At 35.4% G+C, this 24,234-nt stretch overlaps 2 protein-coding genes across 3 annotated transcripts in view; one reads left to right on the forward strand and one right to left on the reverse strand.

The window, feature by feature from the left end:
* LOC127813340 (tetraspanin-10) overlaps positions 1-21,725 on the forward strand; it is a 50,764-nt gene extending 29,039 nt beyond the window's left edge. The window contains exon 9 of one of the 2 annotated variants that reach the window (XM_052354276.1): positions 21,691-21,725. The gene's annotated coding sequence lies outside the window, so the exon portion shown is untranslated. Of the gene's footprint in view, positions 1-15,989; positions 16,025-21,690 lie in introns of those variants that run through there. The other variant, XM_052354275.1, reaches the window with a different exon arrangement.
* LOC127813426 (uncharacterized) lies at positions 14,688-22,357 on the reverse strand. Its single transcript, XM_052354386.1, has 10 exons — positions 22,273-22,357; positions 21,688-21,931; positions 21,522-21,596; positions 21,066-21,245; positions 20,580-20,956; positions 16,648-16,791; positions 15,987-16,230; positions 15,754-15,828; positions 15,309-15,488; positions 14,688-15,199 (listed from the first exon to the last, which is right to left on the reverse strand). Exons 1-10 carry the CDS (start codon positions 22,308-22,310, stop codon positions 14,819-14,821), a joined length of 1,938 nt encoding a protein of 645 aa, XP_052210346.1. The 5' UTR covers positions 22,311-22,357; the 3' UTR covers positions 14,688-14,818.
* Between the last annotated feature and the right edge of the window lie 1,877 nt (positions 22,358-24,234).

Consider the following 24,234-nt stretch of genomic DNA (forward strand, 5'->3'; position numbering starts at 1 on the left):
GTTCTTGAATTTTCTATATTTTTAGCATTTAAAAAATACAAAAATTACCTTCGGTCATCTTCTCTGGCGAAGGCACACTGGAAAATCGAACCGACGACACTAGGCTACTCCTCTCCCTTAGTCAATCCCAATGGTACCCTTTTTTGTTGGGAAACACCACCAGAATCCCTCCGATTTGGCCGAAAACAGCATGCTCAAGCCGCCCACCATCGAACTTCGGCGAACCAAATTGACTTTCGATTCGAACTCCGATTGACACGAAACGTTCCAGACTAGTTGCCCATAGCCTCGCTACCAAAAGCCCCTTATTAGATCATTTGATCGATCACTCTACAACTCGATTTAAACACTCACGCAATATGTATATATATATATATATATAGGCGGCCAAATATATATATGTGAACACCCTCTATACCACTCAAAAAACTCTCAAAATTTTCAGAATTGCTTCTCACAACCTGGGGAACAAAAGCCCTTTATCCCTGACCTCTGATTCGCTCCCAAATGTGAGAAATCCAAAGTAAAATCTTTGATGCAAACCCTTGACCAGACTCAGCTATTTATAGCCAAATCCGAGCCTCTCTTAACCAATCACAAGGGGAAACGTGAGCTAAAGACCACCCCCACGTCCATGCCAGGCTCGCCCATGCCCTGCTTGCTGATTTGAGGGACGGTGGCAGCTATGGCAGCCATACCTCTCGCTGCAATTTTGATTTTTTTTTTTTAACATGATAAACTATAATATCTTTCATTAAAAACAACCATAATCTAATATATCATTTCTTTTAAATATCTAAATTATGAGGTGTTCCCTACTGATAATTCAGTTTTCAGCTCGAATTGAAGCTGTATCGAAAATTAACTCCGATCCGATTTCTTTTGATACTAAAAATCCTATCTTGGGATGCTTAACAATGATATATTATTTTCCATTGAAATCTCAATCTCAGGACATTCCCTGCAGCTGATTCGGCAATTTATTTTACTAGCAAACCCACTTTTCGGTATTCCAAGCCCCTCGAAATTACGTGGTAACCTTATGCCGATACAAGGTATTACATATAGGTTGTGTCCTCGAGTGCCCTATAAGCACTGAGACGACAACCATTCAAGTCGGTATTGATCGCAGCTTGAACGCCCAACGCTTCAGGTATCTCCAAAATTGCTTCTAGAAGAAGCAATAATTTATTTTTAAATTTTTTTATATAAAAATATATCTATATGGCCCGCCTGCCCGGACGACGGTGGAAGCACATGCACGGGCCTAGGGGTTCGCTCGCTCACAAAATCTGAGTGCTCTTTAGGGCCCAAACCCAAGTGAGAGGGAAGAGTATAAATACCCACTCCCATCTCTTTACACAACCAATGTGGGACAACCCCCCCCCCCCCCCCCCCCCCCCACACTTACACTCAGACACTATAAAACACAACACTTTGAATTGATGAATCATTGTTCTTCTTTTGCAAAGATAGTGTTTGATAAATGAGTATTAATATGAGATTACTTCTCCCCATCATTTTTAATTTCTGGTAAGTAGTATAATAATAAAAAATATTATGTAAAAGATTTATAAATGATAAGAGTAACATCCTAACTACTCTTTAATTTTTTTTACTTATAGTTGACGTTTCTAATATTATTTTATTAATTAAGCATTATCTCATATTAATTATAATGATCACATTAAATAAATTTTGCTCTATTTCATTTTCATGCTTACATTTTGTTGCCTTCATAAAAATAAAATAATGGTAGGAGTGATGATTGATGATGGTGTCATCAGTTATGTGACGTCTATTCATTGAAAAAGGCTAAGGAAACCATGTGTCATTATTTTCTCTGTTTAATATCTCATTCAATAAAAATACGACGCATAACTGATAACGTCGTTATCAATTATAACTCATAACATTGCTCATAAAAATATTATCATCACAAAAAAAAAAGATTAAAAAATTATGAGAGTGACACCACACCTATTCACTCCGTTAGAAAGACTATTTTGCTTCTTCAAATTCAATTGTCATTGACATTGCTAGTATTATCAATTTTACAAATTAAACATTGATTTAATAATTATAGCATCATGAGATGGGAGTGAGATGTGAGGACTATATTAATGCTATTAATTTAAAAAGGTTTTAAAAAGAATTTAATAAAAATAAAGTCTAATAGATATTTGAATTAAAAAACTAAAATTTAAAAAGTATACCATGAAAAACTAAGTTAATAACTATACTTGAATAAAAAAATAAGATAAATTAAGCATGTTGCGAAATTTGATCGAATCCAAACCACGATCAAACTATCAAACACACAAACGCATACAAAATTTATCGTGAAAAACCTAAATCGAGAAAAATTACGGGCAAAAAGAATAAAATATCACTAAGTAAATAATTACTAGTACAAAAGTGATATTGACACACTAAAATTCCATATGACATGGGTATTTATTTATAAACCTAAAATCATTTACAGATGTATACAGAAAATCATATTCTGATAAGAAAATGATTCATAAGGATATTCATCTAGATAAAATAAATCCCACATAAAATTAAGTTTGACAAAATCATAATCACAGTCAAATTCGAAGTCATAATCATGGTCAAATTAGGAATCCAATCACAGATGAATTATGATTTTGAGTTACAATTATCACAAATCTCCACCTTGACTCAATATCCACAAAGAAATTATCCAAAATTCTTTCTTCTAATGAAATCATGAAGAATTAATCTCCACAACGAATACTAACCAAATCAACACAATGCTCAAAATTTGCAAAAGGTAAGGACTTGGTTAACATATCTGGAGGATTATCACGAGTGCTGATTTTTCTCACGGTAACTTCATCATGAGCAATAATATCCCGAATAAAATGATATCACACATCAATGTGTTTCGTTCTCTTGTGAAACATCTGATCTTTAGTGAGGAAAATAACACTTTGGCTGTCACAATAGACTGTACTATCATAAAGATTCTCACCGATTTCACCAATCAATCATTTCAGCTAAATAGCTTCTTTAACGGCCTCAATAATTGCCATATATTATGTTTTTGTAATAGATAGGGCAACAATAGATTGTAAGGTAGCCTTCCAATTGATAGCACAACCACCAATGTTGAAAATAAACCCAGTAAGCGATCTTCTCTTGTCAGGATCACTTGTAAAATTAGAATCAACAAAACCAATAACTCCATCTTTAGAGTTTTTGAACTGTAAATAGGTATCAGTGGTGCCATGCAAATATCAAAGAATCCATTGGATTGCCTTCCAATATTTTTTACGAGGATTAGTCATGTATCTACTAACCATGCTCACTACATGAGTCAAATCAGGACATGTACAAACCATCTTGTCAATTTCAGTATCTGTCTGAGGAAATAAGCTCAATGAAAGTTTAAAATGTGTACCCAACAAAGTACTCATATGTTTAGCTTTCTACATATTGAATTTAGTCAAGACTTTCTTAACGTATCCCTTTTGACTGAGATACAATTTACCTGCCTCCCCTTCTCTTGAAATTTGCATTCCAAGTATCTTCTTTGCTGCTCCCAAATCTTTCATCTCAAATTCTTTATTGAGCTGAACTTTCTTATTCTCGAGTAGTTTCATCAACTTCCAAGTACATTTTTTATGTAAAGATTTCATCTTTTCTATCCCTCACATTCAACATGACTAACTTCTTTAGAATAAGTACAAGACTCTTCACTGTAGTCAATATCTTTAGTCACACTCAAGGCATAGGCAACAAGATCAGCTTCAGCATACCGTTGAGGAGGATTGATATTGTTTTTGGGTCTATCCTTAGTAATATAATAATCTGATGGACTAGCACTTTCTTTTGAGCTTAACTTAATTTAAGATGGCAATGACTTAGATGTTTGACTCTTGTCGAATTCAAGCTCCATTTGAATATCAGAACTTAGTGACCTATAGAGTTAGATTCTTTTGCAGACAAACTATGAAGCATAGCAGTTTCATAGAAAATAACATCTTTGCTAATCATAACTTTAGACGCTTTGGGTCAACTTATAACTCTTAACACTAGATTTATAACCAAGAAAGAGACACAGTTTAGATATTGGTTCTAATTTTTCATTATAAATATGAAATGCAGGACATCAAAAAATTTTCAAATTAGAATAACATGCAGAAGTACCCGACCATAACTCTTATGAGTTTTCGTACGAAGGAGACCGATTAACTAGAAAACATGCCATATAAGCTGCCTCGATCCAAAAAGACTTAGATAAATCGAAATTAAATAGCATATATCGTACATTTTCTATCAAAGTTTGTTCATCCGCTTGGCTACACCATTTTGTTGTGGTGTACTTGAAACTATTAAACACTGTAGAATTCCTTCTTTTCTACAGAAAACTACTGAAGCATTTGTATAGAGCTAGAGTCTAGTCCACTGATGTATAAAGGATATATAGGTAAAGGAAACCAGGGCAACAGCCTCACTCTGTGTGCGAAAGAAAGGGTCAAATGTACCTAGTTTAGCTGTCTATACATGAGAAGAGCGAGCTTTGGAGGTTTGAATCCTTTGGTTCTTAGGTCATAGTGGAATAATCTTTTAAATTTTAAAGATGACCCCCACAATAAATATGCTGATAGCAAAGGCATGGATATATCTTTTTTATCAATTCAAAGAAAACATGCATTAGATTGAGAGAGGTAGCACAGCAGGGTGCTGGTGGTTTAGTAGTGTTTGGGGTCTCCTTTATGGGTAGTGTTGGAATGCCTTTTTGTGGTCAAGTTGTTGAGAGGGGGGGGGGGGATTATGATTTTTGGAGGTTTCTTTAGATTTATCTTTTTATTTTTTATTGTGGGCAGTGATACCATGGTGAGTTTCCTTTTTATGAGGGCTTTTATTTTATTTTATTTTTCCATTTGGTAGGAATAGGGAGGTGATGATGGGCAAATAATTCTATTCTTTTAAGGATGTTAGTGACAGACCTCTGTTCATGTGGGTTCGGGTTATTCATTTGGAAATTAGAGGCTTGTTTAAATGGTGTTTGATGCAAGAAAATGACACAATAGAGAGCAGAGCAGTTGAAGGAACCTTTCTCAAGTCCCTACTATCGTGGTTTAGGTGTTTTTGTCTTTAATCTTCTATTCTCTTTGTTGATGAGCTGTATGTTTTCTGCAGACATATAGGCCTTTTCTCCTCTTTTGTTGTCAGCCCCCGCTCCCCTTTGGCAGTTTTTACCATAAGATTATATCCTTTCTCCAATTCGCATCACATGTTACATGACACATTCCTGCATTTATGGCATCTGTCTTTCTTCCTCATTGTACAGAAGCAGGTTTGCTACCATGTTCATTATGAGGAGTACAATATCCAGGATTTAGTTTTCTGACTTAGATCTTTCCTCCTTGTTTTGTTAGGTTTATTGTAACCAATAATGGATCTGGTCACAACATAGCTGGTTTGAGGTAAGATCACCTAGCTAATTAAGTTGATACTGTCCCTCATTTTCTTGGATGAGAGAGCGGTATCTCTGATTATGCATGATCCTTTAGAAAATGAGCTCCAGAATGATGAGGAAAGAAGTACGAAGTTATAGTAAAGTACCATTAAACATCTATTCTGCTGGGCCCTTGTGCCTCAATAACTGTGGTTTACTTTTTTGTGGCTTCACTTAAACATGATATAAGATATAATGGCTTTACAGAGGATATAATTCTTCTTGTTATATCTTCCTTGCTTCTAAACATTTGCTTCTTTGGGTGGATGAAGTGGGATTGTCTCAACAGTGGCTGTTGATGTTTTTTTGCTCAGGTATAAGGAGTATCAACTTCTAGATTACAGTTCATGGTTTTTAAGATAGGTGCACAAGTTTAACATGTTGAAGTGTTATGAACAAACAAAGATAGCAAATCTCCACACACACACAGTCAAAATCAACACTAATGAAATCAACAAATCTGACTGAGAGTCTAAAAATGATACAAATGATATTAAAAGTATAAACGAAACAAGAGGCACACGATTTATAGTGGTTCACTCCAAACAGGGGCTACGTCCACTTGAGCTCCCGTGAAAAGAGCTCACTCCACTATATATATTCAATCTGATTACAATAAATCGAAACAAAAAACAACCCTGGTTTTCTATACAAAAATGCTCAAAATCACTAACAGATTAAGAGCTTACCTTAGATCAAACAAAAAATCAGAGAACACAAGAGGAAGATGAACTGTACATAATTTACACAGAGAAAGAGAGAGAGAAAGAAAACCCTAAAAATGACAACTCTCTCGGCCAACCCCTCTTTTCTTTCATCTTCCCCTCAGCCAATTGACAATCCTGAGGCGAGATAAATAATGCATCTGGATGGCTGGGATTGCTCAAGATAAAGAAGCTGCAATGTCTTGGATGAGATTGTGCATTTGATGCAGCAGCAGGCTTTACGACAAAAGCCTAAAACCAAGGGGCTTGGGCTGGCCCAAAGGTGGCTGCCAATTGGCCCTCCAGTGGGCGCCCAAAAGGGCAGCCCGCGATTACCAAATGGCCCCCCAACCTATGGGCCACATTTGAAGTTTCACAAAATATATAACAAACTCCACCTTGAAACATCAAATGACTAAGTAATCAGATATGAAATATAAGTGCAGCATGCTACAATTCTCACCTTCACTACTCTAGATGACTAAAATAATTTAGCCATCATCAATATGCAACAAATTCAAGCAATGCTTGAATTTAGTTGCAGTCAATACCTTGGTGCCCATATCAGCAGGATTGTTGGCTGTTGAAACTTTCTGGATGCCCACAGTTCCATTGGCTATCATTTCCCTTACATAATGATACTTCACATCCACATGTTTGGTTCAATCATGATACACATGATTTTTGGACAAATGGATGGCACTTTGGCTATCCGAGAAAACCATCACTTTGCTTTGAAGCAAGTGGATTTCCTTGAGAATACCTTGAAGCCATATGACTTCCTTGAAGGCATCAGTTACAGCCACGTACTCTGCCTTAGTAGAGGACAGAGCTATAAGTGGCTGCAGCTGTGACTTCCAGCTTATGAAGTTTCCACCCAAAGTGAAATAAAAGGCTGTGGTGGATTTCCTAGTCTCTATCCCCTGCAAAATCAGAGTCAACATACCCAACAAGATCAAGAGTATCAAATCTTTTCTTAAAATTTAAACCAATGCATACAGAACCATTTATGTACCTAAGCAAATGTTTTAAGGCATCCCAATGAATTTTCCCAGGGTTTGACATATATCGACTAAGTAATGAAATTGAATATGCAAGGTCTGGCCTGGTACTTATCATTGAATACATAATTGTTCTAATTACATTTGCATAAGGGACATTTTTCATTTCTACAATTTCAGAGTTGGATGTGGGACACTGTGATTTAGATAAAATAAAATGTCCATCCAAGGGAACTACAACAGTTTTACAATTTTGCATTCCAAATTTATGAACAGTTTTTACCAAATAATCATGCTGATGTATTTTAAGGCTATTGTTGCTTCTATTTCTCTCAATTTTCATTCCTAATATTTTCTTAGCAAGGCCTAAGTCTTTCATATCAAAAGCTGTATTTAACATAGATTTTAACTCCTTAATCTTTGACTTAGACTTGCTAATAAGTAGGATATCATCTACATGCAACAGTAGATAAACAGGAATATCAGTGAGCATAAAATAGAGGCAATTGTCATATTGACTTCTAACAAAATCAGCCCCTAGAACAAAATTATCAAATTTTTTGTACCATTGTCTTGGGGCCTGTTTTAAGCCATACAAAGATTTTTTTCAACAAATAGACATGATTTGATTTTTCAAACACAACATGACCATTGGGCTGAATCATGTAAATGTGTTCATCAAGGTCTCCATGCAAAAATGCAATTTTAACATCTAATTGTTCAAGTTCTAAATCAAATTGAACTACAATTGCAAGCATCATGCGGATTGTCTTAAATTTAACCACAGGAGAGAATTTCAGTATAATTGATAAGTGTCTTTTATACACTTATTTTGGTCTATAAACTTAGCATTTATACATTCAATGAGCATGATTTCTACTTGATTTGGTTCTATATATGGTTATGTAGATGTGGAGCATGTGTTGAAGACAATTGGAGCACAAAGTGATGATGATGTTGCATTTTTGGAGCTAAAATGGCATTAAAGGCAAGGTCAAAGGTTCATTCGGGGTCGATATTGATGATGTCGCAAAGCGCCGGAAGAATAACGTCATTGGTGAAGTGTTGGAAATTAAAGAGAAACGGCTCACGGTGCTGTCACGCAAAGCATTGCGTGGTAGGGTCGTGATAAGAATTATTTTCTGTGGCTCATGGGCTTATCGCGGAAAGCATTCCGTGATAAAGCCGTGGTTGAAGAAGTATTCTGTGGCTGACAACTTTATCGCAGAAAGCATTCTGTGGTAAGCCTGTGACAAGATTTTCATTTTGTGGCTCACAACTTTACCTCGGAAAGCATTTTGTGGTAAGGCTCTAAGCTTCGTAAAAAGGCCGTTTTGAGCTCGTTTCCTTCCAAATCAAGTAGAGATGGGCTCTCTCAAGGGGCACGACTTTGAAGACCTAAAAAGCACTATATAAGGAAGGATTCTTGATAGATTGAGGAGCTTTTTGGAGGAGGAGAAGACAGCAAGTCTAGGAAGAAGAGGGAGATTTTCTTGAAGATCTTCGATTTGGTTGTATTTTTTCCGTTCTTTCTTCTCTCCAACATCATGAACTTTGTTTTTATTATTTTTTTATTGGTTGAAACTATGTTAGGCTAAGTACTTTGTTGCTAGGGTGATCGATGAAACCTAGTTCAATGATGGTTTAATTAAAAGTATTTGGGTTTTATTTTATTCTTGTCTTTTGAGTTGATCGTTTGTTATGCACTAATTCCATTTTGATGCTTGGCCGCCATTAGAACGTGTTTGTGATTTATATTGCTTTCAAGAGATTCAATATAGATTAACACTTGGTAATAAATGACATGAGGTTCAATAATAGGTAGAGATACCGTTATGCCTTGTGAAATCCTATTTTGATGATCATTGTGGATAAATGCATGTTTGTATATTTGCAGATTAATTAGAGATAATTAATCTCATATGTAAGCATAGATTCGATTGACCATTGAGAGAGGCTTTTGATTAACTTAAGATCATCGATTTTCATCTCAAAGCAAGAATTATAAAACCCAATCACTAAAAGATTAAACCAATTATAAAAGTACGGTGGATTTATGAACCCTAGTGCATTAGATTTCTACATTTAAAACCTAAAGAATTATTTTGTGTTTTCCATTTAGTGAGTTGGTTTTAGTTAATATAGAACTTCCATTAAATATTCTTTTAATTATGTGTGGCTTATTAAAGTTAATAGTGGTTAAAGTAGGGATCGAAAGCTAACCCTCGTGGGAACGATACTCTATTCATCATTATATTACTTGTTACGATTTCGTTCACTTACGGGAAAGAATACGCGAACAATAATCTATCCCTTCCCTTTGTGTAAACCCCTTAGCTACTAGTTTTGCTTTATATCTAATAGGATCATTAGAAGACATACCTTCTTTTAATTTGAACAGCCACTTACATTAGATCAGCTTTTGATTTTCTGGACGAGGGACAAGAATCCAAGTTCTGTTGGCCATCAGAGAGGACATTTCTTCGTCCATGGCTTGCTGCCATTTTTGACTTTCCTTTGAACTGACAGTCTCCTCATATGAGGAAGGCTCACTGCTCCTCATTTCAACACCTGCCACTAGGGCACAAAACACTAAATCTGAGAAAGCATATCTAGCAGGTGGTCTTATAGACCTCCTGCTTCTATCTCGGGCAAGTTGGTAGTCACCAAGATCATGTTGAGGGGAGTCATGATGCTCCACCTCAATCTCAGTTTCATCATTTTGTTCCTCATGATCAGATTCATGATCAGAGGTCTGGTCTAAGTTTGATATGGGTGAAGGATCACCTTCATGTTGAGGTTCTGGTATAACTGGAGCATCAGGAGGGTTATCATCTATAACTTGGTGCTCCACCTCTATTTGGGTTCCTCCTAAGCTGATAAAATTATCTGTGTCACTATGTTGATTAGATTCATCAGTTTTAGATAATTTGCAAGGGAAGACTGCTTCATTAAATATAACATCTCAGCCGATGATAATTTTTACACCCTTAGATTGTCTTTCCCACAGCTTATATCCCTTAGTTCCTTCCCGATACCCAACAAAAACACACTTAGTGGATCTAGGTTCCAGTTTACCTTCTGACTGGTAAGCATAGGCTTCACAGCCAAAAGTTCTTAAGTAGTTGAAGTTTAATTTCTTTACAGTCCACTTTTCTTCAGGGCATTTAAAATTAAGGGCAGTTGAAGGACTTCTATTTACTAGGTGTGAAGCTGTTGCTAAGGCCTCTCCTTATAAGGATTTAGGCAAACCAGATGTGAACAAAAGGCACCTCACTTTTTCAAGGAGGGTTCAGTTCATCCTTTCAGCCACCCCATTTTGTTGGGGTGTGTTCTTAACAGTCTTATGCCTAATTATTCATTGGGAGTTACAATATTCATCAAACTCTTTATTACAGAATTCTAACCCATTGTCTGTTCTAAGAGTTTTGATTTTTCTATTAGCTTGGTTTTCTATTAAGATCTTCCATGTTTTAAACTTCTCTAATGTTTGATCTTTAGTTTTTAACAGAAAAACCCACACCTTCCTAGTAAAATCATTAATGATAGAAAGAAAATACATGTTGCCGCCATGGGTGGGGACCTGGAAAGGTCCCCAGAGATCTACATGTAAGTACTCAAGGCATGTCTTCACCAGATGAGTTCCCTTATGGAAACTCATCCTGTGTTGCTTGCCTAGCACACATGGTTCACAAAAACCGAGGGTCTCAGCAGACACTGAACCAAGGTATCCTTGGTTTGACAGTGCCTGCAAACCTTTCAAGCTCATGTAACCAAGCCTCAAGTGCCATAGTTCTGTCTTATCAGTGTTAACATAGCATGCAGAGTTTGATATAATAGAGGAGTGAAAGCAATCATTTAAAACATATAAGCCATTTCTCTTTGAACCAGTTAGGATTAACTCTTCTCCTTTAAAAACATTCATAGAACCATTTTTAGCTTTGTATGAGAATCCTAACTCATCAAGGGTACCGAGAGAAATTAAATTTCTTTTAAGACCAGGTACATATCTTACACCAGTGAGTGTTCTTACTTTGTTGTCATGCAACTTAAGAGTTATGTCACCTTTACCCTGAACACTACATGAATGGTTGTTTCCCATATACACTATTCCACTTTCTCTGTTATTGAAGTTATGAAATCAATCAATATTAGGGCACATATGAAAGGAACAACCAGAGTTCATAATCCATTCATTTTTAACAAAATTAACAGATACATTAAGGACCTAAGCTAAACAGTTAGAACTACTGTTACATTGCCTCCTTGCTTTTGTATTTTCAAAAAATCATAACAGTATTTCTTTATATGTCCCTCTTTCCCACAGTGGTAACACTTCCATTTTTGTTTTTGTTTTCCCTTCTTATCTTTCCTTTTTCCCTTCTTCCCAGACCCATTAAGTTGTTCAGTATTCACAGTATAATTTCTTTTATCAGCATTTCCTTTTATAAACAAATTGTTGCCCGTTTTCTTAGATGTGCTAAGTTCTAGTTCTCTAGCCTTTATACCAGAAATAACAAGTTCCATACTAAGGACTATACCAGTATAACGTAAAGCATGCTTCACTACATCATAATCAGCAGGTAGAGAGTTTAACAAAATCATGGCTTCACTAGTACCACCTAAAGCCTGATCAGTACCTCTTAATAACAAAGTAAGTTTAGTAAATTCATCTATGTTTTCATCCATAGATTTAGAGGTATTCATCTTAAAGTTAAACAACATGCCTTTTAAATAAACCAAATTTGGAGCAGACATAACATAATATAAAGATTCTAATCTATTCCAAAGATCAAGGGGTGGAGATATACCATCAACCTTACGGATTACAGAATCACCGAGATGAAGAAATATCAGATTAAACGCCTCTTCTCTGATTTCATCAGTTCGAGCTAGCTACTTAGGTGACCATTTGCGGTCATCTGGCTCGAGTGCTATAAGCACTTTGTGATGAGAGAGAAAAACCCTCATCTTCTTTTTCCAACTTCCGAAATCCCCCTTCCCATTGAATGTACCGATTTCAAATTGGGTTGTTGTCATTTTCGTGTTGCATGAAAAATGTCCAAAATAAACCCTAGATTACTGACTGAGACCTGTACAGCAAACTCCCACTGACAGAGTCTCTTCAGAAAACCCTAGGATTTGTTTTTTTAAAAACAACACCGACACATAGAAAAGAAAGGAAACCCTAGATTTCGAGAAAAAAAAATAGAACACGATTTTGACCCAAAAACTTTGGATACGTAAACTAGAGCCTCTGATACCACTGTTACAAACAAACAGAGATAGCAAATCTCCACACACACAGTCAAAATCAGCACTGATGAAATCAACAAATCTGACTGAGAGTCTAAAGATGATACAAATGATATTAAAAGTATAAACGAAACAAGAGGCACACGATTTATAGTGGTTCACCTCAAACAGGGGCTACGTCCACTTGAGGTCCAGTGAAAAGAGCTCACTCCACTATATATATTCAATCCGATTACAATAAATTAAAACAAAAAACAACCCTGGTTTTCTATACAAAAATGCTCAGAATCACTAACAAATTAAGAGTTTACCTTAGATCAAACAAAAAATCAGAGAACACAAGAGGAAGACGAATTGTACATAATTTACAGAGAGAGGGAAAAAGAAAACCCTAAAAATGACAACTTTCTCGGCCAACCCTTTTTTTCTTTCGTCTTCCCCTCAGCCAATTGACAATCTCGAGGCGAGATAAATAATGCATCTGGATGATTGGGATTGCTTAAGATAAAGAAGCTGCAACGGCCTGGATGAGATCATGCATCTGATGCAGTAGCAAACTTTATGACAAAAGCTTAAAACCAAGGGGCTTGGGCTAGCCCAAAGGTGGCTGCCAATTGGCCCTCCAGTGGGCGCCCAAAAGGGCGCCCACAGTTGCCAAATGGCCCCCCAATCTATGGGCCACATTTGAAGTTTCACAAAATATATAACATGAAGTATTAGCATGACAATTTTCTCTCTCTCTTTTTTTTTTTAAGTTTTATGTTTTTTTTTTCAATTTTTTATTTCTTAATCATGCTTCCTTTCCCCAGCTAAACAATAGCCACAACTGGGCGCGTCTAAGGAGTTGTCTTGTGAAGTCTGACGACTGTAATAACCTGTCCAAAAATTATAAGCTCCATCTAAGCAGCATTCTGTTTATTGTTACTTTTCTAACATTAGAAAGCAGCCCACTTTCGTTCAATAGATTTTTTAAAATTCACCGCGTCATGCAGACTCTTAAACAGTACAAGCTTGCAAAACTTACTCCCATTGAGGCTGGCTGCTGTCGACCACCATCTGAGTATGTTCCTTTGCCCTTGTGTACTGGTCATTTATATTTTAATTTCTCCCCCTTTACTGATAAGTTTATGCATCTGTAGTAGCAGTTGTAAATTCGTAATGCAAGTAACGTTCATGGAACTTCATTTTATTTTTCTTTCTTCAACATAGTCTTTTTTCCCTTGGATTCTTCAATATATTCTGGAAGAATCTATTTTTCTTTCTTCAACTGTTTATCTTCTGACTATTTTCTCTGCCTATTTTTCTTTCCTCAACACAGTCATTTAACAACTGTTTATCTCTTCCATAGATGTGGGTATCCTGCTGTTAATGCCTCATACTATGACTTGAGCTTTCATCCAATCAGTTCCAACAAGGATTGCAAACTTTACAAAAATTTTAAGTCAATCAAGTGTTATAATTGCGATTCCTGCAAGTAAACATCTTTACTTCTCCATTTCCTTTGTTAATTCTTGTATGAAATCCTCATATCCCTTTGTGTTTCTCATCATCTGTCCTGTCCAGGGCTGGGGTTGCAGAATACATGAAAACTGAATGGAGGGTGGTAGCAATCTTTAACGTGGTTCTGTTTGTTGTTTTGGTGAGAAATACCTATATATATGGAACATATAAAATTATATATCACTATTAGCTAAAATAGAGTGATTATGAATATGAAAATATGAAGTATTTTTGAAATTTTATATTTCCAAAATTTAATGAAATTATGTTACAAATGCAGCTGGTTTTTGTAAATTATCATTTTGTCAACTACATGTTAATAAGCTTTATATTGATCGCATTTCTAAATTTGGGTCATACTATTGCTGTAATCTTTTTTTTTTTGTTCTTTCTCTTGTTTTTGGGCCCATTCCTTTTTCTGACTGACCTGTTTCATTACATCAGTCAATAATTTACTTTGTTGGGTGCTGTGCGAGACGAAATGCTGCAAGGAGCCACTCCAAAGTTTGAAGCTCAGTTGGAAATCTGCTCACTTTCCTTGAGGGCCACAAATTCTATGTGAGTTGTTCATTGTTTATGCTTCTGTACAAACAGGGATGAACGTCCTTGTTTTCAAGCTTTGAGTTATATTATGTAAAGATCTAATCGTTTTGACATAGAAGACTGGCAGATCTAGTTTCTGAGTTTCTTTGTTTTTCATCTTTCTGCAGTTGTCAACACCTTATGTAGATAGAGCTAATTATTGAACTTAAAAGATCGAAAGGAATACTATTTTACTGCCATCAGCTGGTGCCCTTGCCCCTCCTCCCGAAAGATACACATGCCCATGTTTCACAATCTATAATCAGAAAATTTTGGGATGCTCATCACTGGAAGGATGATGCATGCATCTCCTCGAAGTAGAGGCCAGAAGGTCCATCATCAGGCAACAACGCCAGCACCACTGGAGCTCTGGCACCTTCTTCTGGTGTCAAGTTTCCTGTGTCATGTGACAAATCTGTCTTGACAGATCCAGGATGAACACAGTTAACCCGAAAACGAGGGAATCTCCTCGCTAGGATCCTTGTATATGCATTTATGGCAGCTTTAGACACTCTGTAGGCGGATGATATGGTAGGCCAACCATTTGCCTTTAGCTTGTCTTCCTTAAAATCCCTTAAAAACATCTGCAAAATCTTATCTATCGCATCTTCACTAAGTCTCTCAACATCTTCCAGCTCTGATCGAGCCCTCTCATTCTTGATAAACTGAATCCAGAAAAAAGAAACTATTAGAGCACATCAGTTATTCTCTGTCTGTCTGACTTGAAGATTCGGGTGCCATTAGAATAGGAAGATTCTAGAATGTTGAATTTACCCTCAACAGTCCGACACTTGAGGAGACATTGACTATTCTTGGCGACACCGAGAGTTGGAGGAGAGGAAGTAGAGCTTCAGTCACTCCTTTTGTGCCATAGTAATTAGTTTTAACACAATTCGCTGCCTTATCATAAGTCTGCACCATGAATTTCAGTAATTCTGCATTCTCATCGTTCACCTGTACCAGTTATTAGATCAAACCCGGAATTATTGTAATTAAGAGTGGCATTTGTCTGAACTTATTTCAAATTCAATCTGTGCTTGTGGCCATTAGAACTGATATCTTGTCATATAAGCAAGTCCTCTATTTTAATTGGAACCGATAACAATTGTTTTCTTTTCTGTTCCGTCCTCGAGTTATATTATCAATTGTTCTTCAAGAGTTGAATATTTTCTTACAGCATGAGATGCTCATTATTTGATATGAATTTGTCAATACTTACAGTGACACCTGCAAGAGTGAAGGCTCTGAAAGCTTCATCATCTATTATAGCTCCACTTTCCCCTGCATTATTGACCTGCTTATGTGTGTGTGTGTATATATATATATATATATTATATTCATTTACGGGGTGATGATAGCCATATATTGTCATACACAGTAATGATTGGCGAGTTAGAGTTCATATGACGGATCACAGCTAGTGAAACTAAGACTTGTTATGTTGTTTGTTACCAGGATATCAAGTTTTCCGAACTCAGTTTGCAGAAACCTTGCGAGGGAAGCAATGCTGGGTGCATCCTTGACATCAAGCTGATGAAGAACCACATTTGACAGCCCAGAAACCTTAAGATCTTCAACAGCTCCGGCACCCTTCTTCTCGTCTCTTGCCGTCAACACGACAACGATCCCTTCGGAAGCAAGACGCCGGCATATCTCCAGTCCAATCCCCTTGTTGCCCCCTGTAACTACTGCATACCTGAACATGATTCTGCATTAATTAGTGATGTGATAAAGTTAAAAAAGATATCGTTTGGCACATATGACCAAATTATTCATTTGCTAAAAACCATGAAGCATCGGAGCTAATCCCCACGGATGGATAGTTGCTTCATATGACCAAATTATTCATTAAGATGACACCTTCGTCATCAATTAATTTGGGTACGCAATTTTGTTATTTAGCAATCTATAATCTAGCATGAAATCATATCAATAAACATCAAACATGATAATATTCGATAATTATCATGTCTTAAAATGCATGCCAAACGGCTGGTTTTGTCTCAATCCATACTTGAGATGAGATGAGAAAAGAAGAGAAGAGAAGACAGTTTCCTCTCTTAGAACCTCTCGTGTATCTAAACGAAAGAACAGAAAAGCATAGAAACATAACCTTTGAGCCTCGGAAACGTTGGCGTTTTCTCCTTCCATGCGCGGTGAAAGCACAAGAGCGCTGCGGAGCGGAAAGCAGGCAATGGCTGTGAGAGTGGCAGAGCAGAGGTGTTGGCAGATGATGACTTTGGCTTCCTCTCGTGGTTAATTAGGTACCTGTCAATCAATTGAGGGATTTGACGTCACCAAGAGTGTTGTGTGATATATATACATAATATATATATAGGGGCAGATCGGGCAGATCTAGGGAGGAACTTGGGCAGATCTGCCCGATCTGCCCCTATATATATATATAAAACATTTTTATATTATTTTTTTCTAAGCATGTGCCTCTAATTATTACACAAAGGGTCAAAATTCTTTCTTTATCTCTTTACGACATTCATTGAACAATTAAGCACATATTATTTTTTTAAAAATATATTTCCTATATCTTATTTTCACTCTTCAAATGCTTCTATTTGTTACTCTATGACATACATATACATATACTCTATTTAATCTAATCAACCAAGCAATCAAATTAATCTTAGAATTAAATATTCTTCATTGTTTTGATTACTTAAGCTTGTTTTATTTTGTGTTAATTGTGTAAAAGTTTGTGAGCTTTTGCAAAGAATAATTTTGATATATTAATTTTGAAAAAAAAATTATTAAAGAAGATTAGTACTTAAAAGAGCAACTCGAAAGGGAGTTGCTATTTTAGGGTGCTAAATCACTCATTTGTAACTTTGAATAATGTTATGATATTTCTGAATTATAAATCTGCTCCAATAATATGTGTGTTAAAATAAGTATGACATTTTAATATTTTTTATTAAAAAATATAATTAAACTCAACGATTATATAAATCAATTATATATATATATATAGGCAAAGCAAAGACCCCTTACACCTTTCTTTTCCTTTTCCCGTTCTGTGCCTCCTCCTCCTTTCTTCTCTTTGTGCCTCATTCTCTTCGATGGCTCACCTTCCTTTGCCATCGGTTAGTTGTTGCTCACGGCTTGCTTTTATTGGTTGTTGCCTCGCCTTCGTCGGCTCCCCCTTAATCGCTCGCCTCACTCTCGCTTGTTGTCTCTCTCGACTCTCTTGCTCTGTCGCTTGTTGGCTTCGTAGCCTCAGCCTCGCTGGTTCGTCCCTCCAGCCTTTCGTCGCTTGCTGGTCGATCGCTACCTTTCTAGCTCTCTCTCGCTCTGTTGCTTACCTGGGCTAAAAACCTTGCTTAAGGTAATCTATGTATTTATATAACTTTTTGGTTGAAATAGAGTCGTTGAATTTAATAATTGGAAATGGGACGTCTCAATTTTCTCTCCCCAGAGCTTAGAAAATTAGCACTCCAAAAAGATTGATGTTATTTTGCAACCTTGGATGCTACTCTTCTTGAAATGAAAAATTTTAAATTTGGGGTGTTATTTCGACAATTATGAAGTTGGCACCCTAGATGTCACTCTTTTTTGAAATTGCTCTAAGGGCACCTCTTTGAATTGATGAATCATTGTTCTTTTTTTTACAAAGATAGTGTTTGATAAACGAGTGCTAATATGAGATTACTTCTCCCCATCCTTTTTAATTTCTGGTAAGTAGTATAATAATAAAAAATATTATGTAAAAGATTTATAAATGATAAGAGTAACATCCTAACTACTCTTTAATTTTTTTACTTATAGATGACTTTTCTAATATTATTTTACTAATTAAACATTATCTCATATTAATTATAATGATCACATTAAATAAATTTTGCTCTATTTATTTTTCATGCTTACATTTTATTATTTTTATAAAAATAAAATAATGATAAGAGTGATGACTGATGACAGTATTATCAGTTATGTGACGTCTCTTCGTTGAAAGAGGCTAAGGAGATCGTGTGCCATTATTTCATCTGTCTAACATCACATTCAATAAAAATGCGACACATAACTGATAACGTCATTATCAATTATAATTCATAACATTGCTCATAAAAATATTATCATCACAAAAAAGGACTAAAAAAATGATTAGAGTGACACCAGACCTACTCACTTCGTTGGAAAGGCTATTATTTTGTTTCTTCAAACTCAATTGTCATTGACATTGCTAGTATTATCAATTTTACAAATTAAACATTATCTAGCATTAATATAATCCTCACATCTCACTCCCATCCCATGATGTTATAATTATTAAATCAAACCCATCACTTTCTTGTAAATTTCACCACTAATTTCCTTTTAACATCCCTTCATAGACTTGAGATAATTTTCTTTTGACTTGATCTACGTACCCGTATGAATTATATTAGAATAAATTGATGGTATACTTTTTAAATTTTAGTTTTTTAATTCAAATATTTATTATACTTTATTTTTATTGAATTAAATTTTAAACTTTTTTAAAATAACTGAAACACCTCCTTTGTTAATAACTATATTACTTGAATAAAAAATAAGATAAATTAAGCATGTTGCGAAATTTGATCTAATCCAAACCACAATCAAATCATCAAACACACAAACGCATACAAAATTTACCGTAAAAACCCAAATCGAGAAAAATTAAGGGTAAAAAGAATAAAATATCACTAAGCAAATAATTACTAGTACAAAAGTGAGCATACTAAAATTCCATGTGACATGGGTATTTATTTATAAACTTAAAATCATCTACAGATGTACACAGAAAATCATATGCTATAAGAAAATGATTCATAAGGATATTCATTTAGATAAGATAAATCTTACATAAAATCAAATTTGACATCTTAATCACAATTAAATTCGAAATCATAATCATGGTCAAATTAGGAATCCAATCACAAACGTATTATGATTTTGAGTTACAATTATCACAGATTTCCACCTTGACTCAATATTCACAAATAAAATTATTCAAAATTCTTTCTTCCAGTAAAATTACGAAGAATTAATCTCCAAGATGAATATTAACCATATCAACAATGCTCAAAATTTGCAATAGGTAAGGACTTGGTCAACATATCTGGAGAATTATCACGAATGCTAATTTTTCTCACGATAACTTCATCACGAGTAACAATATATTGAATAAAATGATATCGCATATCAATGTATTTCGTTTTCTCATGAAACATTTAATCTTTATTGAGAAAAATAACACTTTGACTGTCACAATAGACTATACTGTCATAAAGATTCTTACTGATTTTACCAATCAATTATTTCAATCAAAACTTTAACGGTCTCAATAATTGACATATATTATGTCTTTGTAGTAGATAGGGCAATAGTAGATTGTAAGGTAGCTTCCCAATTAATAGCATATCACTAATGGTGAAAACATAACTAATAAGAGATCTTCTCTAACTTGCAAAATCAAAATCAAAATCAACAAAACCAATAACTCTATCTTTAAAGTTTTCGAATTGTAAACATGTATCAGCGGTGGTGCCATGCAAATATCGAAGAGACGCAGAAAGTGGGTCATACTATTGCTGTAGTCTTTTGTTTTTCTCTAGTTTTTGGGTTTCATTACATCAGTCAGTAATCTACTTTGTTGGGTGCTGTGCGAGACGAAATTAATGCTGAAAGGAGCCACTCCAAAGTTTGAAGCTCAGTTGGAAATCTGCTCACTTTCCTTGAGGGTCACAAATTGTATATGTGAGTAGTTCATTGTTTATGCTTCTGTACAAACAGGGATGAACGTCCTTGTTTTCAAGCTTTGAGTTATATTATGTAAATGTTTTATCGTTTCGACATAGAAGACTGGCAGATCTAGTTTCTGAGATTCTTTGTTTTCCATCTTTCTGCAGTTGTCAACACCTTAGGTAGATAGAGCTAAATATTGAACTTAAAAGATCGAAAGGAATACTATTTCACTGCCATCAGCTGGTGCCCTTGCCCCGCCTCCCGAAAGATACACATGCCCATGTTTCACAACCTATAATCAGAAAATTTTGGGATGCTCATCACTGGAAGGATGATGCATGCATCTCGTCGAAGTAGAGGCCAGAAGGTCCATCATCAGGCAACAACGCCAGCACCACTGGAGCTCTGGCACCTTCTTCTGGTGTCAAGTTTCCCGTGTTATATGACAAATCTGTCTTGACATATCCAGGATGAACACAGTTAACCCGAAAACGAGGGAATCTCCTCGCTAGGATCCTTGTATATGCATTTATGGCAGCTTTAGACACTCTGTAGGCGGATGATGTGATAGGCCAACCATTTGCCTTTAGCTTGTCTTCCTTAAAATCCCTTAGAAACATCTGCAAAATCTTGTCTATTGCATCTTCACTAAGTCTCTCAACATCTTCCAGCTCTGATCGAGCCCTCTCGTTCTTGATAAACTGAATCCAGAAAAAAGAAGCTATTAGAGCACATCAGTTATTCTCTGTCTATCTGACTCGAAGATTCGGGTGCCATTAGAATAGGAAGATTCTAGAATGTTGAATTTACCCTCAACAGTCCGAAACATGAGGAGACATTGACTATTCTTGGCGACCCCGAGAGTTGGAGGAGAGGAAGTAGAGCCTCAGTCACTCCTTTTGTGCCATAGTAATTAGTCTTAACACAATCCGCTGCCTTATCATAAGTCTGCACCATGAATTTCAGTAATTCTGCATTCTCATCGGTCACCTGTACAAGTTATTAGATCAAACCCGGAATTATTGTAATTAAGAGTGGCATTTGTCTAGATCTGAACTTATTTTAAATTCAATCTGTGCTTGTGGCCATTAGAACTGATATCTTGTCATATAAGCAAGTTCTCTATTTTAATTGGAGCCGATAACTATTGTTTTCTTTTCTGTTCTGTCCTCGAGTTATATTATCAATTGTCTTGTTCTTCAAGAGTTGAATATTTTCTTACAGCGTGAGATGTTCATTATTTAATATGAATTTGTCAATCCTTACAGTGCCACCTGCAAGAGTGAAGGTTCTGAAAGCTTCATCATCTGTTATGACTCCACTTTCCCCTGCATTATTGACCTGCTTATATATATATATAATGATTGGTGAGTTAGAGTTCATATAACGGATCACAGCTAGTGAAACTAAGACTTGTTATTTTGTTTGTTACCAGGATATCAAGTTTTCCGAACTCAGTTTGCAGAAACCTGGCAAGGGAAGCAATGCTGGCTGCATCCTTGACATCAAGCTGATGAAGAACCACATTTGACAGCCCAGAAACCTTAAGATCTTCATCAGCTCCGGCACCCTTCTTATCGTCTCTTGCCGTCAACACGACAACGACCCCTTCCGACGCTAGACGCCGGCATATCTCCAGTCCAATCCCCTTGTTGCCCCCTGTAACTACTGCATACCTGAACATGATTCTGCATTAATTAGTGATGTGATAAAGTTAAAGAAGATATTGTTTGGCACATATGACCAAATTATTCATTAAGATGACACCTTCGTCGTCAATTGATTTGGGTACACAATTTTATTATTTAGCAGTATATAATCTAGCATGAAATCACATCAATAAGCATCAAACATGATAATCGATAATCATCATGTCTTAAAATGCATGCCAAATGGCTCGTTTTGTCTCAATCGATCCATACTCAAGAAGAGAAGAGAAGAGAAGAGAAGGCAGTTTTCTCTCTTAGAACCTTTCGTGTATCTAAAACGAAAGAACAGAAAAGGATACAAACAGAACCTTTGAGCCTCAGAAACGGTAGCGTTGTCTTCTTCCATTCGCGGCGAAAGCACAAGAACGCTGCGGAGCAGTGGCACCGAAAAGCAGGCAATGGCGGTGAGAGTGGCAGAGCAGAGGTGGCCATTTATAGCAGCGGGAGTTGGCAGATTATGATTTTGGCTTCTTCTCGCGAGTGCAATTTTGTGCACCCTTGGTGACTTTACCCCAGGGGCAAAACAGTCATTTTGGGGGGTCGACCCAATCTCATGGTCCATTAGGTACCTTTCAATTGACTGAGTGATTTGACAAGTCACGAGGAGTGTTTGAGAATTTGGTACCACCCTACGAGTGCGATTTTGTTCACCCCTTTAATGTTCTCTGGTGTTATCTTTCATATAGGGGCAGTCAATTTGGAATGCAATTTTGTTCATCTCTTTTAACGAGTGAATATCATCCTTACAATTTTTGTGACGATAAAAAAAGTAACAAAAAGATATGAAAATATTGATTATCGTTCTGTTATTTTTTCACCCTCACAAAAATTGTGAGGGTGATGTTCACCCCGTTAAAGGGGGTGAACAAAATTGCACTGACCAATTTAGCTGCCCCTATGTGAAAGATAACCTCCAAAGAACTGGGGGTTATCTTCACCCCATTAAAGGGGTGAACAAAATTGCACTCCTGCCTTACAAATTCAATTGTCATTGACGTTGCTAGTATTATTAATTTTATAAATTAAATATTATTTAATATTAATATAATCATTATTGTCTTTGTGTAAATTTGTATGTTTATATTTTTTATTATATTAAGTGAGATAAATTATAGATTGAGCCTTTGATTTTTATATAGAATAAGGATTAAATTTATAATATACTGAATTGACACAGACATATTATTTATTCAATCACTTAACTTACGACGTCGTCCTCACATCTCTTTCTCATCTCGTTGAAATAATTATTAAATCAAACCCATCGTTATCTTGTAAATTTCACCATTAATTTTCTTTTAGCATCCTTGACATAATTTTCTTTTAGAATGAACTAACCGTATATTTTTTAAATTTTAGTTTATTAATTCAAACATTTTTTATACTTTATTTTTATTAAATTAATTTCTAAACTTTTTTAAAATAACTGAATCACCTCCTTTGTTAATAACTATATTACTTGAATAAAAAATAAGATAAATTAAGCATGTTACGAAATTGGATCGAATCCAAATCACAATCAAACCATCAAATACACAAATGCACATAAAATATAACATGGAAAAATCACGGGAAAAAAAAAATATCATTAAACAAGTAATTGTTAGTAAAAAAGTGATATTGACACACACTAAAATTTTATGTAATTTGGACATCTATTTATAAATTTAAAATCATCTATAAATGTACACAAAAAATCATATACTGATCAGAAGATGATTCATGAGGATATTCCTCCAGATGAGATAAATCTCATAAAATTGAATTTGACAGCATCATAATTATAGTCAAATTCAATGTCATAATTACGGTTACATTAGGAAGCCCAATCATATGTGAATTAAAATTTTGAGTCATAATTATTACCTCATAGGTAAAAGCCCATTAAAGGGTCAAGTAAGTCCAAAAGCCCAAAATGTCTTTTTGGGCTAAAAGGCATAAATTTTCCATATGCGAGGGGTCCCACACAAAGCGCGCAAACACTATAAGTTTGATATTTAAAAATCTTTTTGAATATTCCAAGAAAATGATAGATAATTATCTATAACGAATTCTAAATTCTAAAATGGTCATTATCCCTAAAAAAAATCTATTCTTAAAAAAGGATAAGATAAACATCATCTATCAAGATAAGTATTATCTGCATTTTAAATCATTATATATAAATTATGTTACATTTTAAATCATTATATATTTCTCTATAAATAGGCAATTATGCATTCTTGAATAGGAAAGTCTTTGATACTATTTCAATATTGTTTCTTTCATTA

Source organism: Diospyros lotus, chromosome 11, assembly GCF_014633365.1.
Source record: "Diospyros lotus cultivar Yz01 chromosome 11, ASM1463336v1, whole genome shotgun sequence".
Classification (NCBI taxonomy): domain Eukaryota; kingdom Viridiplantae; phylum Streptophyta; class Magnoliopsida; order Ericales; family Ebenaceae; genus Diospyros; species Diospyros lotus.

Coding starts and splice junctions, on each gene's coding strand:
- LOC127813426 (XM_052354386.1), bottom strand. CDS start 22,310: ATGGAAGAAGACAACGCTACCGTTTCTGAGGCTCAAAG. Junction 20,957..21,065: donor CATGTTTCGGACTGTTGAGG/GTAAATTCAACA, acceptor TTCTGGATTCAG/TTTATCAAGAACGAGAGGGC. Junction 15,489..15,753: donor TCACTCTTGCAGGTGTCACT/GTAAGTATTGAC, acceptor TAACTGGTACAG/GTGAACGATGAGAATGCAGA.